General features: G+C 39.2%; 6 protein-coding genes across 11 annotated transcripts in view; 4 read left to right on the plus strand and 2 right to left on the minus strand.

Annotated features, from left to right (window-relative positions):
• LOC125801205 (zinc finger protein 271-like) overlaps positions 1–15,617 on the minus strand; it is a 184,661-nt gene that overhangs the window by 121,822 nt on the left and 47,222 nt on the right. The window lies entirely within an intron of this gene.
• Positions 1–15,617, plus strand: part of LOC111190033 (zinc finger protein 239-like) — a 269,476-nt gene that overhangs the window by 104,805 nt on the left and 149,054 nt on the right. The gene's annotated exons all lie outside the window — the stretch shown is intronic.
• The window catches only part of LOC125801519 (zinc finger protein 239-like), a 140,463-nt gene that overhangs the window by 97,911 nt on the left and 26,935 nt on the right, over positions 1–15,617 (plus strand). The gene's annotated exons all lie outside the window — the stretch shown is intronic.
• The window catches only part of LOC125801194 (zinc finger protein 271-like), a 72,533-nt gene that overhangs the window by 14,186 nt on the left and 42,730 nt on the right, over positions 1–15,617 (minus strand). The window contains exon 1 of one of the 2 annotated variants that reach the window (XM_049477522.1): positions 7,457–7,497. The exons of the other annotated variant lie outside the window; for it this stretch is intronic. The gene's annotated coding sequence lies outside the window, so the exon portion shown is untranslated. Of the gene's footprint in view, positions 1–7,456; positions 7,498–15,617 lie in introns of those variants that run through there. 2 annotated transcript variants of the gene reach the window in all.
• LOC111196181 (uncharacterized) lies at positions 625–6,487 on the plus strand. 3 transcript variants are annotated; one of them, XM_049477810.1, is made up of 11 exons: positions 625–914; positions 1,483–1,598; positions 2,267–2,308; positions 2,397–2,468; positions 3,893–3,958; positions 4,301–4,389; positions 4,471–4,582; positions 4,684–4,792; positions 5,292–5,362; positions 5,683–5,799; positions 5,835–6,487. In XM_049477810.1, exons 1-10 carry the CDS (start codon positions 632–634, stop codon positions 5,782–5,784), a joined length of 1,062 nt encoding a protein of 353 aa, XP_049333767.1. In that variant the 5' UTR covers positions 625–631; the 3' UTR covers positions 5,785–5,799; positions 5,835–6,487. The 3 variants fall into 3 exon arrangements, with proteins under 3 accessions (XP_049333767.1, XP_049333766.1, XP_049333768.1); XM_049477809.1 differs by having other exon boundaries at positions 5,683–6,487; XM_049477811.1 differs by lacking the exon at positions 3,893–3,958 and having other exon boundaries at positions 5,683–6,487.
• On the plus strand, positions 13,028–14,504 carry LOC125801532 (uncharacterized). The gene is made up of 2 exons (XM_049478341.1): positions 13,028–13,506; positions 13,614–14,504. The coding sequence occupies exons 1-2, from the start codon at positions 13,414–13,416 to the stop codon at positions 14,151–14,153; spliced, it is 633 nt and encodes a 210-aa protein (XP_049334298.1). The 5' UTR covers positions 13,028–13,413; the 3' UTR covers positions 14,154–14,504.

Here is a 15,617-nt window from a genome sequence, read left to right on the forward strand (position 1 = left end):
TGAAGAAATTGGTCAATGAAAAGCAAAACGACTGGGATATCTACCTCGATGCCACACTTTTTTCACTGCGCTCCAAGGTTCACACCACCACCAAACACACACCGTTCCTTTTAATGTACGGGAGAGAGGCAGTGTTCCCATCAGAGCTTTCTGTGGACTTACCGGTTAGTCTGTTCACTTGGCTCATTGAATAATTGATTAAATTAATGACAATTGGATGTTCCTTTATTTGTTCTGTTTTATTTCATGATTATTTGTGATGTTTGATTTATAAAGCATGTCTTTCAGGCAAAACCAATGGTTACAGTTAAGTAATCCTTCTGAAATGCATGCATCAGGAATAAACAATCTTGAACTGAAATACATCAAGTTCTTAACTTTCATTTTAGCTTTCTACAGTCATTCTCCCTGAAGGAGGAGGATATGGTGAGTTTCTCGCAGAGAAAAAAATTGCATGGAGGCTGTAAAAAAAACAGCAGAAGAGAATGTTGCAAAGTCTCAGGAGAAACAGAAGGAGTCATTTGCCAAACGAGTGCAGAAGAAATACAAAGATGTAGTTTACAGTGTTGGGGATGAAGTTCTTCTGTTGAACATGAGGAAGCGTGGAAGAAAGGGGGGGGGGGGGGGGGGAATGGAGCCTGATTTCTCTGGTCCCTACATCATTACTTCTGTTTGTGGGAAGCTTGTGAATCTTAAAAACCAAGAGGGAGCTTCCCTAAAATCCAAAATCAGCATTTCCCACCTTAAACCTTACAAAAGAAGCAATAATGGTTTAAGATCAGAATCTACACAGCAAGCAGACAACGGCAGTAGGAGACAGTCAGTTATTTATTTTACCCCAAGAACTGTTCCAATGGTCCAAGAAAATTCGACATTGGACCATGTACCAAAACCCAGAAGCACACAAGAAGAAGGTGCCCTAGCTGCAGAGTTCTGGTTCTGACCCGTTGGTCAATTTGTTGGCCAGTTTGGCCTAACCCTCTGGTTCGTTCTTTGCTTTCATTTCGTTTTTCGTTCTTCTTGGCCTGTTGGCCGCTCTTGGCCTGTTGGCCGTTCTTGGCTTAAAGGGTGGACAAAATAACCTGTTATCCTAGTTGTGTTTGTTTCAAAGGCAACAATTGCAGAAATGATCAGAACATGTTATGTATTTCAGCTTTTATTGACTTGGAAGTCGTAGATCTGGATCCATAGTAATTTGGACAGCTGTCTTGTGGGACCTATTGGGTATGCTTTGTTCTACTTACATGACACACATGTTCTAGGAAATTGGGCCATTTTGTGCCATAATCCAAAATAATGCCCCATTCACATTGAATATATTTTATTTGATCTTTTGGTTATAATGTCCATCCTTTCATATTTCCTTTTCAGTATTTGTATGATGCCTGTTGGGCATCTATGTTTTACACTGTATTTGTCTTTGACCGTGTCTTGTTTATCAATTCAAAGTGAGACTAATGTGATCACACTACTTTTTTGCAGTGCTGAGACTCTGGTCGTCAAAGGACCTTGGGCGGGTGGAAGCAGTTGTTGGTCCCTATAAATTGTACAGTTCTTCTTTTAGGACGCTGCAGGTAGATGGGTGGCTGGCTGACGAGGTATGAGTCAGAATGACTTGGTTTTATTTTTTGATAAATTACTGAGTCAGTGTGTATGAGATGGGGGAAAAAGACTGAAAACTCTTTAGATTACTTTTCTTTTGTACAGTGCTATCTTGTTTGGACCAGACTTTGACTTTTCAGTTTGGTCAGAACCAAAATAGCAGGTAAAAAGTGTTGCGAAGCACAATTCAGACCAAAAGATGACCTATAATCAGTTTACATGCACTTTTTTGGATTGTTTAACCTTTCAAACTAATTACAAGAAGTTAAGGCAGGCAAGTGTTACCTATTAAACTCAAAACATTGTTAGTTGAAATAAAATGAATCATGGAAATTTGTTCATTCTGATGTGGGACACATGAATGCAAAGGGAGTTTGATTCTGGCAGGATAGCATTTGAAACACACTTTCCAAAAATCAATTATTGTCAAGTATAGGGACTCGTAGCCTGTATTGCTCATTCTGATGGTAGTACTGTATAAATTATTTGGTGTGCTCACTGAACTGCAGTGTAAATCAAAAAATGTAAGTAACAAGACCACAAAACTAGGACTTTCAGGTACAAGAACCCTAAAAGAAGCAAGGTTTTTGGCATATTTTTTCAAGGTGTTTGGTGACAGCTGATTAAGTACCTCAAAGTATTTATTAACCTTTTCTTTAATCAGGTCATTGATGCGTACCTGTACCACCTAATTGAAGCACACAAGGTATGTAGGCATTACTGACGTACAATTGTATTTTTATTCATAAATTTGGAAGTTGTGACTTTTTTTTTCTTTGTTTGTTTTTAAACAGATGCCTGTGTATCATCTGAGTGCAGTTGTGGCTTCCGCTCTGTTTGCTGGGCAGTTCAGGTGTCTCAGTAAAGTGAGTCACTAATTTAATCAGCACTGCTATTGTGTGAGACACTGACAATGGTGTGTTGCAGTTGCAGTAGATCAGCAAACTGGCCTTCAATACCACCTGCCTAATATTGTATTACCACAAAAGATCTGGGGTGGGTTTCCCAAACGTTTTTTAACACTAAGAACTTTAACACATACTCATACATTAATTAAAGAGTGTTTCCCAAATCCTTACGTAGCTAAAGTAGAATGTGAACTTGCTCGCAAATTAACGAGAGACCTGACCCAGTCGTTATTCTGAAAGTAGTACGTTAAGCGGCTTCTGCTTGCAGTTTAGCACCTTCAACACCAGAGATCGCCAATTCTGAGTGCGAAAATCGTCATTATTTCCGTGGTTTGTTCTGTTCTGTTATGATGCACTTTGTAGCTTATAATCTAATTTAGCGTATTTGAATTGACCAATTAAACCCACCCGTACATCGTTAAAGTCTGTAATTAATGCTGCAATGAAGGCTGTCAATTACGGTAATGCCTGCAGATGATGGTCAGGGCCTGCTGTCTCTGTGCATTCTGTAACCAGGCTGTTACTGTACCATGCACGCACCTATATACAATTCCCACCAGGCTGGGGGTTTGGGTCAAAGTTTTGGACACACCTCATTGTTTTTCTTTGTTTTATTTAATGTATTTTCTACATGTAGATTAGTATTAAAGACATGAAAGCAATTAAAGGATACATGGAATTATCTAGTAAACAAAAAAGTTTGTCCTCCACAATCCCCTGACCTAAACCTGATCAACTGCTTTGCAAAGCTCCTTGGGAAACACTCACAGAACTGAATCATTCTATTCTCACGTCATGCGTTACTTCATTCATTATCCACCAAGATTGATCGTTTTCAGGAAACCCACCCCTGATCATTTAAATTCATGGATTCCACCACCTAACGGGAAAAAAAACACCAGAATTTTTTTAGGCATTCTGAGCAAGCCTTGTAGACATTACAATCTAGCCCATCTCAGTGTGTTTTTAGATAATTTAGCTTTACTGTTTTATTTACTTCAAAAACTGTTTACTTACAACCTAATATATTGACCCCTTGACAGGAGTCATTGTATCTGAAACAGATACTTTTGGCAGTATAATGGAACTGGTACAAGTCATATATGATATTTTTAAGGGGGCCTGGTGAGGCCAATCATGTCACTGATCAGTCTTGTGGGGAATTACTTGGGAAAACGAGACAACTGCACAGGAACCAGTAGGATGCAAATATCTGGCGTTCATTTGAACTGCACAGAACAATTTACACATTTGTACGATATAGCACACCTAATATAACGAGGTGTGGTGGGTTACTCTTGGTACGTAGGATGGTTTTTATTACTGTTATTAAAAATGTAATATAGTCTATAAACTAACATTCTGTTAAAACTTACATGCAGATGAAGTTTCCAGTTCAGGATACCTGGCTCTGTCCTGTAAATACGGGAGCACACTGGATTCTTGGGGTGTGTATTATCAAACTTAACAGTTGTCTTGCTTTACTTCTTTTCTGAAATCTTGGTTTACTGTTAAAATAGTTTTCCCCAGATGTTTGTTTTTACTTCATTTTGCAGGGAGATAATATACTTACTGTAACTACAACAGACTTCTCAAATATAGAAATTATAAATACTTTCAGGTTTATAGTATTTTCTTATACCAAGATTATCATTGGTCACAAAGAATCCCACTTTAGTATATTCCTGCTTTAATCAGTGTGCTTAAAAGTCTAAAATGTGCATTAAATTACACTTTTCCAGTACTATTGCATTAATTAATTTATTTATCTTTTTCTTTTCATAAATGAGATCGTCACCATGTCGAAGATGGCACTGAAAGTCGTTGACCCGATGGGACAGGAAAGTGCCCTTGAAAGGAAAATTCGAAGGAACTGGAAGTAATATTTTTTTAGACACATTCTTTATTGAATACATTGGCACTATCAGATTGGAAGGCATACTGATCCTAAAAATTAAAGGAATTTCCTGAAGACGTTGGATCACAAGGACCACAGTGCTGAATGGCATGTGCTTTCGATGAAGCACAACCTACAGCAGGACTCAAGCAGCTGTGGAGTATTGGTGTTAAAGGTACATATTCATTTTTTGTGTTCCTATAATTATGAATGTAAAGTAAATTTTATGAAAAACTATTTTATCATTTTAATAAATATGTTATTCTTTCATTTTAGTTTTCCGAAGCTTTTTTATTGACTGGGGACATCAGCAAACTGGAGACAACGCATGCAGCTATCAGCAGTGCACGCATGGACATTGCATGTACTTTGCTTGAATGTCGAGGTGAGTTAAACAACACATAAAAAAAAAAACATATCAGATTCTGATAATTTTTCTTAAAGTTTTCTTAAATGTGATTAATATTTGTCATATTGTCTTCATACTTGTTCAAGTTTATTGACTTTTATTGCTGGTAGCGCATTCTGATAAGATAATTTAATCTATAAATCTATCCTACCTACAGTACTGATACTGGTAGCACATTCTGATAAGGTAATTTAATCTATAAATCTATCCTACCTACAGTACTGATACTGGTAGCGCATTCTGATAAAATAATTTAATCTATAAATCTATCCTCCCTACAGTACTGATACTGGTAGCGCATTCTGATAAGGTTATTTAATCTATAAAATGACTGATCCTGGAGCACATTATGATTATTTGTATGCATTGCACTGTTGTCAAATTGATTGGCTGCTCAGATAATTACATGATATACACATCTGCTTAATGGCGTGCCTTGTCATTTAATCAAGTTAATCTTTTTTTTTATATATAGGCAACGCAGAAGACTACTGCATAGTGTGTTCCATGCTTGAAAGTGATTCTGACAAGAGCGTAATCGAAATGGTAATTTTGTTTCATGCCAGTAAACTGTATTTTGTTGGTGTCCAAAATCAACATGTCCATTTTTAGCTTCTGTGTCACAGTTTGTCGCACACAGTCATACATGGTGTCTGCTTTAAGGTCTTAACAGACCATGGCTGATGGACAGAGACTGCAGTGTTACTTATACAGTGATTTTTAATGTATTCTACATTTTACTTTAATGTAAATTTAGTGTCGTCATAATTTGATAATAATGCTGAAACTAGCCATAATGGATACCCCAGCATATTTCTTCTGTTCCACTGCATTGTTTCAATTAATGACTTGTGGTTTATTTTCAGGTGCAGTGTGAGCTATGCGGTAGATGGGCACACTTCGAGTGTGCACAGTACCAGAAGGACAAAGACACCAAATACTACTGCACAGGGTGCCTTGCACATTAGTGTACATTTTGTTCATCCAGTGTGTGACATTTTATTTATTTATTTTTTCCCTCAATTTTTTATTTTGATCTTCTGTGGGGCCCTAAAATTAAGATATTAGTGATCAATATATGTTATATTACTTATACGTTAGTACATTTGGCCATATATGAATGAGTTCTTCCTCAGCAAGGCCCCCAGTCTGTACCAGGCACATCTGGGAACTGTACAGGCGTAGCTGTAAACTGAGGGGGAGACAGTTAAGAGATATGATAGTGACTGGCCATAGTGGAAAGTACCCAGAACAATTCTTCATAACGGCTGAGAACGGCTAAACCAGACTCATTAATCAATAAGTGTCTCAAGAGGCCCAAGGTCGGTCTTCTTCCACGGGAAAGCTGGGTAGGTGAAGGCCAGGGTTTTTAAAAAAAACTGTAACATGTTGATTTGTCCACGATTAACTTCAAAAAAGGGAACATGGCATGACGCCAAGAAATGGGCCGGAAGGATCCTCCCTAAAACTGAATGTGTTTGGTAACGATTATGTTCATCCTATGTATAGTTATATAACGTTAAAAGGTGGAGCTTAAAGCCCCCACCCTTGTTCACCCAAATACTGTATAAAAGTGTGTGTAATTCCTTTGTGCTGTCAGAAGACTGAAGCTTCCTGACCCTATCTGGCTGACTTCAAGAACAATAAAAGATCAACTTAGAACTTCGGAAAGACTCGTCTTCTCCTTTCTTTAATTTGAGGCACTCGTCTGTTTTCATCTTCTTTCTTTTAAGCTTAAAACTTTTGTATTGATGCATGACTAGATAGATCTAGAGCTCATTTAAGCTAGCCCAGGCTTCCCCTTCTGGGAGGCCTAGAAGAGTCGTGAAATAACCCACAACAATTCCCACCCTATTATATGTCCATCACTATTATATCCATCTATTATATATGATACAACGTCTTCAAGCTGCGAGCGCGCTGGAGGATAGTGCGACCATTCGGTTCTACATCTGCTCACAGATTCCTCGTGCCTCTCAGCATCACCTATTTGGAGTGATGGGGAAAGAGCGCCAACTACCCACCCGGAGGGAGCAAGGCCAATTGTGCCCCCATGTGCACTGGCAGCTGATGGCAAGCTGCATGACCGGGATTCGAACCAGCGACCTCCCACTCATAGTGGCAACGCACATTTTTTATGATTTATTCTGAATTAATACATTACTAATCCATATATACAGTTTTGTTTGATGTGGGTTTTGATGTCTGTAGTTCTGCCTGGTTAAGCTAAATAATTCTTGGTTAAACAACACATTAAAAAAACATTTTTCTTAAAGTTTTCTTAAATGTGATTGATATGTGTCATAATGTCTTCATGCTTGTTGAATTAGTGTTTGTTTTATTCAGTCTACCTAAGCCTTGTAAGACATTACTTAAGCATGAAGTAACTTATCAAAACGTGTTTATTGATTTTTATTTCTAGTAGCGTATTCTGATAAGGTAATTTAGTGTATAAATCTATCCTACCTACAGTACTGATACTGGTAGCACATTCTGATAAGGTAATTTAATCTATAAATCTATCCTACCTACAGAATAAAACCTGGTAGCACATTCTGATAAGATAATTTAATCTAATTTAATCTGTAGGAGTGAATGTAGAACAGCGTGTTAAAGAAAGAGAGAGAAACTTCTCCATACCTTCTGTAGTTCAGCTGATCCTGCTCTTCCTCCTCAGGCGCTGCGAAAGAACTGCAGAGCCCAAATCTCAGCCTCACTCGGGTTATGTAGAGCTCCGCCCCCTCCATATCACATTACACCCCATCACCGCGCTGAATGGAGCTAAACAGCTAAAACTCTCATTTAAAACAGCGTAGAACTACTTCTATGGGGCTTTTCTTTCATTTTACAAATTAGAATAAAGTATTTCACTAAAATAGGAAAGAAATTTTTTTTTAATGCGACACGAGTGGTGGCTTCTAGCCATTTTTACCCATGCACTTATATACTGACTACGCCACTCCCGTTAAAAGGTGGGAGAAACCCAAAAGGAATGTGAAGCCCTCCCCCTTCACAGATCCTGACTGTGTTAAAACAGTCTATAGAGGCAGAGTTTGATATCAAAAATACTTTTATTCACAATCATCAAAACACAAACATAAAACCCACAATGAATCTCCACTGAATTGGTTGACACTGACAATACTTGGCTTTAGCACATGAACACCAGTTTTGGATGGAATAAAGCAAACCAAAAATAAAGGATCCACAAACCCCACAGCTTAACACTACACTGCACACCACACCAAACAAACCATAATGGGGAGGACTAGCTTGGATTCTTTCTTTGGTAACTTCAAAAATACTGTTCAACAAAACACACTAGATGAAAAGAAACTCAAGTGTGGCAGAGTATTAATTGGGGAAAAAAAAAAAAAAAAAAAAAAAAAAACCCACAAAGTTACTGAAACCAATGAAAAAAGAAAATAAACTAATTAAATTGCACCCAAAAAACAAAGAATAATAAAATTAAACAAAACTTAGCTACTACAATAAATTATGCAGATAGTCATAGCCAGAAAACAAGGCAAAATAAATAAATAAATAAAATAAAGCACCAAAAAAACTAACAAAAACAAAGAAACTGCAGAAACTAAAGCAATCAATACAGAAATTATAAGGAAAGAAATACAGAAACTATCCAAAAAACCCCATAAATGGACCATCAAAAACAGTAGAGAATCATTAAGAAAACAGTAGAAATGACATTAGAAAACAAGATTAGAAACACAGTAGAAATCAGGAAACAACAGAAAAGTGGCCAATATCCTCAACTTTCAGCCATGCACACGTCCTGCCAAGACACACATAATTATTCAACATTTATTTATTTATTTGTTCATTAGCTCAACCAAATTAAAAATGTTACATACCCTTGCCGTCTTGAGAGAAGCACATGGAGGGAAAGGGAAAATCAGGAGCACCCCAGCCTTCTTGTGAACTTGCACAATGAATACTAAAAACCCAGTTAAAAAACACATATAATATATAATTTTACTACAACCCAAAACAATACAGACCTTAAGGTACTTGGAGTGTTATAAAATAGCTAACTTGTACAACTGTGTACAACCACTGCAATACACAACATACCTCTTTCCAATGTATGATGAGAGTCAAGTGAAACAGCAGCACCTGCCCAAAACAGTTCTCTGCTCTGTCTCCACTCCTCTCCAACATGCACACCAACAGCAGCTAAATCATTATAACACTGCACTATCCAGCAACACCTACACAACAAAAGCACTTCATAAAACCAGCCAGATAGCACAGATAAGTATAAGCTGCTACAAAAACTAATTAAAACCATTACCTTCTCTTGCAGCTGCTGCCCAAGCACGTAATGGAGGCCAGGTACTCTCCCCACTAATGAGCTCACCTGCAGCTCCCCTCGTCACCGTCTTTTTATTCTTAAAGGGGCAGGTTGCCTATTAGCCCTCAACCCTCCCAGGTCCTAGTGCCCACCGGCTACATTAAAATAATTAAAACTGCATTTTAAAAGCTTTAATATTGATCTCTGCAGGTCTGAAACAGTTGATGTTTTTCTGTGTTGAGAAAATTAGTAAAATTTTCAGTCTCAAACATTTTCTAAACATCAGCTTTATTCGCCAAGAGTGTTTACACACACAAGGAAGTTGTTTCCGGCTGTTGTTACCTCTCTACAATTACAAACAACACAATATACAGAGAAGACTATGAAGACAATGAACAACTTCATTATAGAGGAGTAAAGTGCAGTTGCAGTATTATACAACATGTATAAAGTGCAGTATGGCATGCAAACAACAGTAAACAGCAGCTCAGTTCTAGTTATTAATACGTTTGATGGCGATTGGAAAGAAACTTTTACTCTGTTATGGCGTCATTTTACTGCCAATAGTCGAGAGTGAAGTTTTTGAATGCAAGAGCCTATGTCATGCAGTGCTCACGCATTTTATTGGCTCACGTGTAAAATATAGGTGTGCTCTCACAAATTTACCATGCTCTCTCTCAGATTAACTCTCCTCTTGTACGAATATGCGCACGCTCCCTCACTGCAACAAAGCTGACAAAGGTCTCCAGCCAATCAGATGTGGCAACAGGATTTGACCAATTAAATGCATAATGCCCCTTTTCTGCCTATATTTTACACGTGAGCAAATAACATCCGTGAGCGCTGCATGGAGTAGGCTCTTGCATTGAAAAACACTCTCGACTATTGGCAGTAAAATGACGCCATAACAGTGTCTGTCTGATTTTGTGCTCAGGGCTCTGTAGCGCCTGCCAGAGGGTAGTAGGTTAAATAGTTTGTGTCCAGTGTGCGGGGTCTGTGATATTTTTTTCCGCCTGGTTTCTACCCCTTGTTGTGTATAATTCTCGGAGGGTGGGCAAAGGAGCACCAATAATTTTTGTTGCTCTATCCAGCACTCTTTGCAATCTGCATATGTCCTGTTTTGTGGCTGAACCGAACCACACTATGATGGATGTGCTCAGGACAGATTCAATGACTGCAGTGTACAACTGTTTCATCAGCTCCTGTGGCACACCGTGTTTCCTCAGTTGAACACAGAAAGTACATCCTTTGCTGGGCGTTATTGAGGATGGAGCTGGTGTTGGCCTCCCATTTTAGGTCCCAGGAAATAGTAATTCCCAAGAACCTAAAGGTAGTAAAATTAAATAATTGTTCTAATTTAAAGGGCCTTTATTTTGAAACAACACATCGTAATGTCCTCTTCTTAGGTGAGAAGGGTACTTCAGACTTGGAAAGGCATTAAAAAAATCCTATGCAAATAACAGTTTTAAAACTAAATATAGCCGCAAGTGGCAATCATCGGGTTCAAGCACCAACTGGACGATGCTGTCTAAAGGTGCTTACACACTGCACGCGGTAGGTGCGGCGCGGTACGCTGACCCCCATAGGATTCAATAGTGTCTAGAGCGGTAGAGCGGTGCGTCGCTGCCGCGGAGCAGAGCGGAAAGCGGCGCGTTTCCACGCCCATAACCACGCCTCCACCGCGCTACCGCTTACCGCGGGCAAAGTTCAACATGGTTCAACTTTGACCTCGCGGCAAGCGGTACCTCGGCAGAAAACGCATGACGTGAACTCACGCGACTAGAGAGAAACTGTAGTCCAAACAACAATAAACGTGCGCGAGAGACTAATAATAGCGATTAGTGAATCCCCTCAGCTGTACATCACTTCCCTACACTCATATAGAGATAACAGGAGGAAGAGAAGAATCAGAGCTTTGTTCTGAGGCTGAGAAACAGATACAGATCCACAGAGGCTGTAGAGACTCAAAACTACAAAACACCGCTCGCAGAGGTGATGGGTTTTAGAAAACTCCGCCTATTATCAGCAGGAGACGCTTGGCGTCAGCAGCAGCGCAACGCACCCGCAACTGACCAGCGTAGAGCAGAGCGGCAGCACAGCGGAATGCCGCGCGGCATACCGCGTGCAGTGTGCAAGCACCTTAATGGAGCATAGGATGGTGAGGTGTAAGAAGGTCTAATACAATTAGAGGCACATCTAATGAAGTTTGTAGAATATTCATCATGTGATCTACAATTAGTCAAAATGTGTCTACATGTTTTGTTTATTGATCAGGAGTAATACAAATTACATTTTAAGGCTTTTCCTTTTTTCTTTCTAATTTTTCCCATTTTCTCCCCAATTTACACGGCCAATTACCCAACCCATTCATTAGGACTCCCCCTATCACTAGTGATACCTCAACACATCAGGAGGGTGAAGACTAACACATGCTTCCTCCGATACATGTGAAGTCAGCCACCGCTTCTTTTCGAGCTGCTGCCGATGCAGCATTACCGAGCAGCCAGCGCGCTTGGAGGAAAGCACAGCGGCTCGGCTCCGGTACATCAGCTCACAGACGCCCTGTGCTGCAAACATCACCGCAGGAGTGATGTGGGGAGAGAGCGCCATCTACCCACCCAAAGGGAGCAGGGCCAATTTTGCTCCCTCTAACGACAGCAGCTTGATGGCAAAGCTGCATGAGCTGGGGTTCGAACCGGCGACCTCCTGCTCATAGTGGCAGTGCTTTAGACCGCTGGACCACTCCTTTAAGGCTTTTAACAAATTTTAACTAAGGGTTCCAATAATTATGGAGGGCGGTGTACCTCCTGCCTGAGTTCCTTAGCTTTGGAGTGCATCAGGGAGTAACTATATCCAAAAAATGTGATCTTCTGGAATTGCCAGAACTATTATTATTATTATTATTATTACTGAACTATATCAGTATCAGTTAAGGACCAGCTGGGAACTGTATTTCACAGTAATGGTTTTAAGTGGATTTTTTTTTGTTTTTCAGCTACTAATTATTTTATTGTTTATCATTACAGTAAAATAGTGAGTTTTCTAAATTACCAAGCTAATCAATGTTATTGGAAAAACACTAGTAAAATTCCACTTCTTACCTGACCTCTCTCTTTTAAAAAAAAAACAATTCTTTCTTTTTAATTTTAATATTTTTACAAGCGGACTTTTATTTTGAAACAGGTGGATTTGTCCCCCGCCACAAATGATATCCTTTGGCTCAGCTCCGGTGTACAATAGGGTTCATGCACACAGGGGTGGTGACGTATATCCGCTACAATCTCAGCCAGCTCAGCCTCTTCCGGTATCCACACTGTTGTGTTGAATTTAGTGAAGTCGCGATAATGTCTCAGGCAAAAAAGTTTAAGTTTCAGCTAACTGACAGCACTACGGTTGAACATTGCTGTGTACCTTTGTGTCAGGCCTCTAGTAAGTACAATAAAGTACTTAGTTTTCATACATTTCCCTCTGATGCGGAAAACCGGCTAAAATGTATTGTTGCTTTCCGGAATGAGAACTTCAGTCACTCCACATACCCGCGTGTGTAGCCGGCATTTTAAGAAAGAGGATTTGCGTGAAGTCTGGACGGCGACTGTTAAAGAAGGGAGCGGTGTCGATGTTGTTTGAGTGGAACAATTTCTCTGTCCCACTTTCACGACCGGGGGGGCTGGACACCTGTCCAGGAGACGGATGCACTCCTCGGGGACCACGACTACGCTTCTGCTCCGGACCCCGCTGCTGTCGACTTGGTTCTGGAAGAAAACCTGCTTCTTAGAGAGGAGATCCTCCAGCTGAAGAAACAAATAGAGCAGCTTACTCTGGAGCATCGCTTTGGCATTCACCGCTTTGCTGGCTCAGACAGTGACATTCGCTTTTACAGGAAAATGTGGTAAGATGTTCAGCAGGTTTTATTATTTAAGTTTATGCACTAAAATAAGTAAAGCATACAGACATACTCGCCAGCACTGATTAAAGTTTGTTTGCTGATTATAAATATACAGTGTAACATTAAAAACGAGAATATGGTAAAAAGGTTTAGTTCATATTTTAATTTAAAGGGTCATTTTTCATATTAATCACACGTAAAGCTTGTGGTTTAAATTGAGTTATCAAAAGTGAACTTTTTAATGATATTTTTTAAATTTGATAATGTATGTTCACCTTCATTATGTGTTCTCTCTCAAGTATACTTTGGTTATTATTTAAATTAAGTTACTAAAACACTGATACCAATTTTAATCATAAAAATAATTGTATTTATAGGTTTGGATCCTATGACCTCCTCATGCGCTTCTGGGCCTTAATAGAGCCCTCTCTGCCATCTATGGTTAGTGTCACACCAGCACAGAGAGGCACCTTTGAGCCAAGTTCCACTGTGGTAAGTACAATTATGGTTATTTTCATGGACCATACCTTATAACCTGACCGGGATAATGGCTGATAGAATTAAAATTAATACAATATTACCTTGTGTTATTTTTACAGTCTCGTTACCTGCAGCCCATAGATGAGATGTTCATGTTTCTGAACTATCTTGCACTGCGTTTAAAACAGCATGACCTTGCCGACCGGTTTGGGGTCCACCAGTCCACAGTCAGTCGGATTATTACAACATGGAGCAACTTTCTATATGCTGTGCTGGGGTCAGTGAGAATCTGGATGGCAGTGGAAAAAATAAGGGAACATCTGCCAGCAGAGTTCAAGGACTATGCAGACACTACAGTTATCCTGGACTGCACAGAGCTGAGGTGCCAGTGCCCATCTTCACCTCTTCTTCAAAGTGAAGTATTTTCTGTGTACAAGTCCCATTGTACACTTAAAGGGCTGCTTGGTGTTGCTCCTCATGGGGCTGTCACATTTATCTCTCCACTGTATGCTGGATCCATCAGTGACAAACAGATCATGAGAGAGTCTGGAATTCTCTCCCTGTTGAGACCTGGGATGGCCATCATGGTCGATCGAGGATTTCTTGTTGGTGACTTTGTGCCATGTAAAATCTACAGGCCTCCATTTCTGTCTGGATGATCCCAGATGCCTGTTGGTGGGGTCAGGGAGACCCAGGCCATTGCCCGCCTTAGGGTGCACGTGGAGCGCCTTCCTCTCCGGCTTTTTGGCAACATTAATCAGCTCTACACTGTAACATGTCTGCTGACAAACTATGAAAACGGGCCTCTTGTAAAGGCTTGGACAAAAAAGCAAGGCTCAACATCTGCTGGGCTTTTTTGAAGGTGGAAATGTTTAGTTTCTTATCACAGAGGATGTAATGTAAATAGCATAAATCTGCATGTATATATGTATATATTTTTCAATGAAATATGGTTTAATGCATTGTGACCGAATGCTGATTTACTGCAATAAATTCACTGTTCAGTTTAACTAGTACAAGATTTGTTTGATTTGATTGCCTACCTTACTATAACCATAACTGTATCAATTACATGACATTAATCACTTTGATGCTAATTTCTTTATTATAATCAGTAATGTTCAATAAAATTGTTACATATTTTAACTATATTTGCAGCTATACTAATAAACAACAGCAATTCATTATATTTAACAATTACTTACACAACAGCTGTAACTTTCTTAAATCTGCTCAAAACAACTTTTACAAAGAAACAAAAACAATTTACAGGTTAAGCTCTCCACACATTAGCTAGTGATTTAGCTCTATCCTATTTATCTAGGGATGCACAAAGGTAAAAATAAAAAAAGAAAAGGTCAGTTTTTTCTTTAATTGTTTTCATGATTCCTTTGTCATGGGGGATCCTCTGAATAATCATGTATTCCTCTGTATAGACCACAAAATCACACCAGTCCAATCCAGAGATCAGCATCTGGCCCTGAATCTGCCAAAAGTAAGGATGAGTTTTCCTGAGTGTATGTGTGCCCTCACTGATCTTAATATATGGGCAGTCCACATAGCTTGCTACATTTGGGCATTTTATTTCAATGGTGCATCAGGGTGGATCAGAAAACCACAGGGATAGTGGTTAACCTCCCTTACTCTGCAGTGCTCCTCTACTGCTACAGGCTCCAGCTCAAGCCCTCATGTCAGCAGTCTGATGGCTAGGTCTTGAAGAGTAACTGTTTATTTTACCTTGAGTGTATTGACAAATATCTTTCAATTATGATTACTTATCTTAGTATCTGTAATTACATAATCATTGTGTGAAACCTTGTATTCTATATGCATTAACCAATACTCACATTGTATTTGATCATTTTTATTACTCACAGTGTATTTTACACGCATTTATATAGAAGATTAACCAATAATCACAGTATATTCTTTACATATATAGTAAAACACTGTTTGATCAGGCATGTGACTAACACTGGCCTTATTATGACAAATTAACCCACATGATACATAAGGCATTTACTAACACATAGGACCTATTATATGGCGGACTAACCACGCGCTACTAACACATTAACATATAATATATGGAATCCATTGTGTGACTTGTGTAGCTTATGCTT

This window comes from Astyanax mexicanus, chromosome 4 (genome assembly GCF_023375975.1).
Source record: "Astyanax mexicanus isolate ESR-SI-001 chromosome 4, AstMex3_surface, whole genome shotgun sequence".
NCBI lineage: Eukaryota > Metazoa > Chordata > Actinopteri > Characiformes > Acestrorhamphidae > Astyanax > Astyanax mexicanus.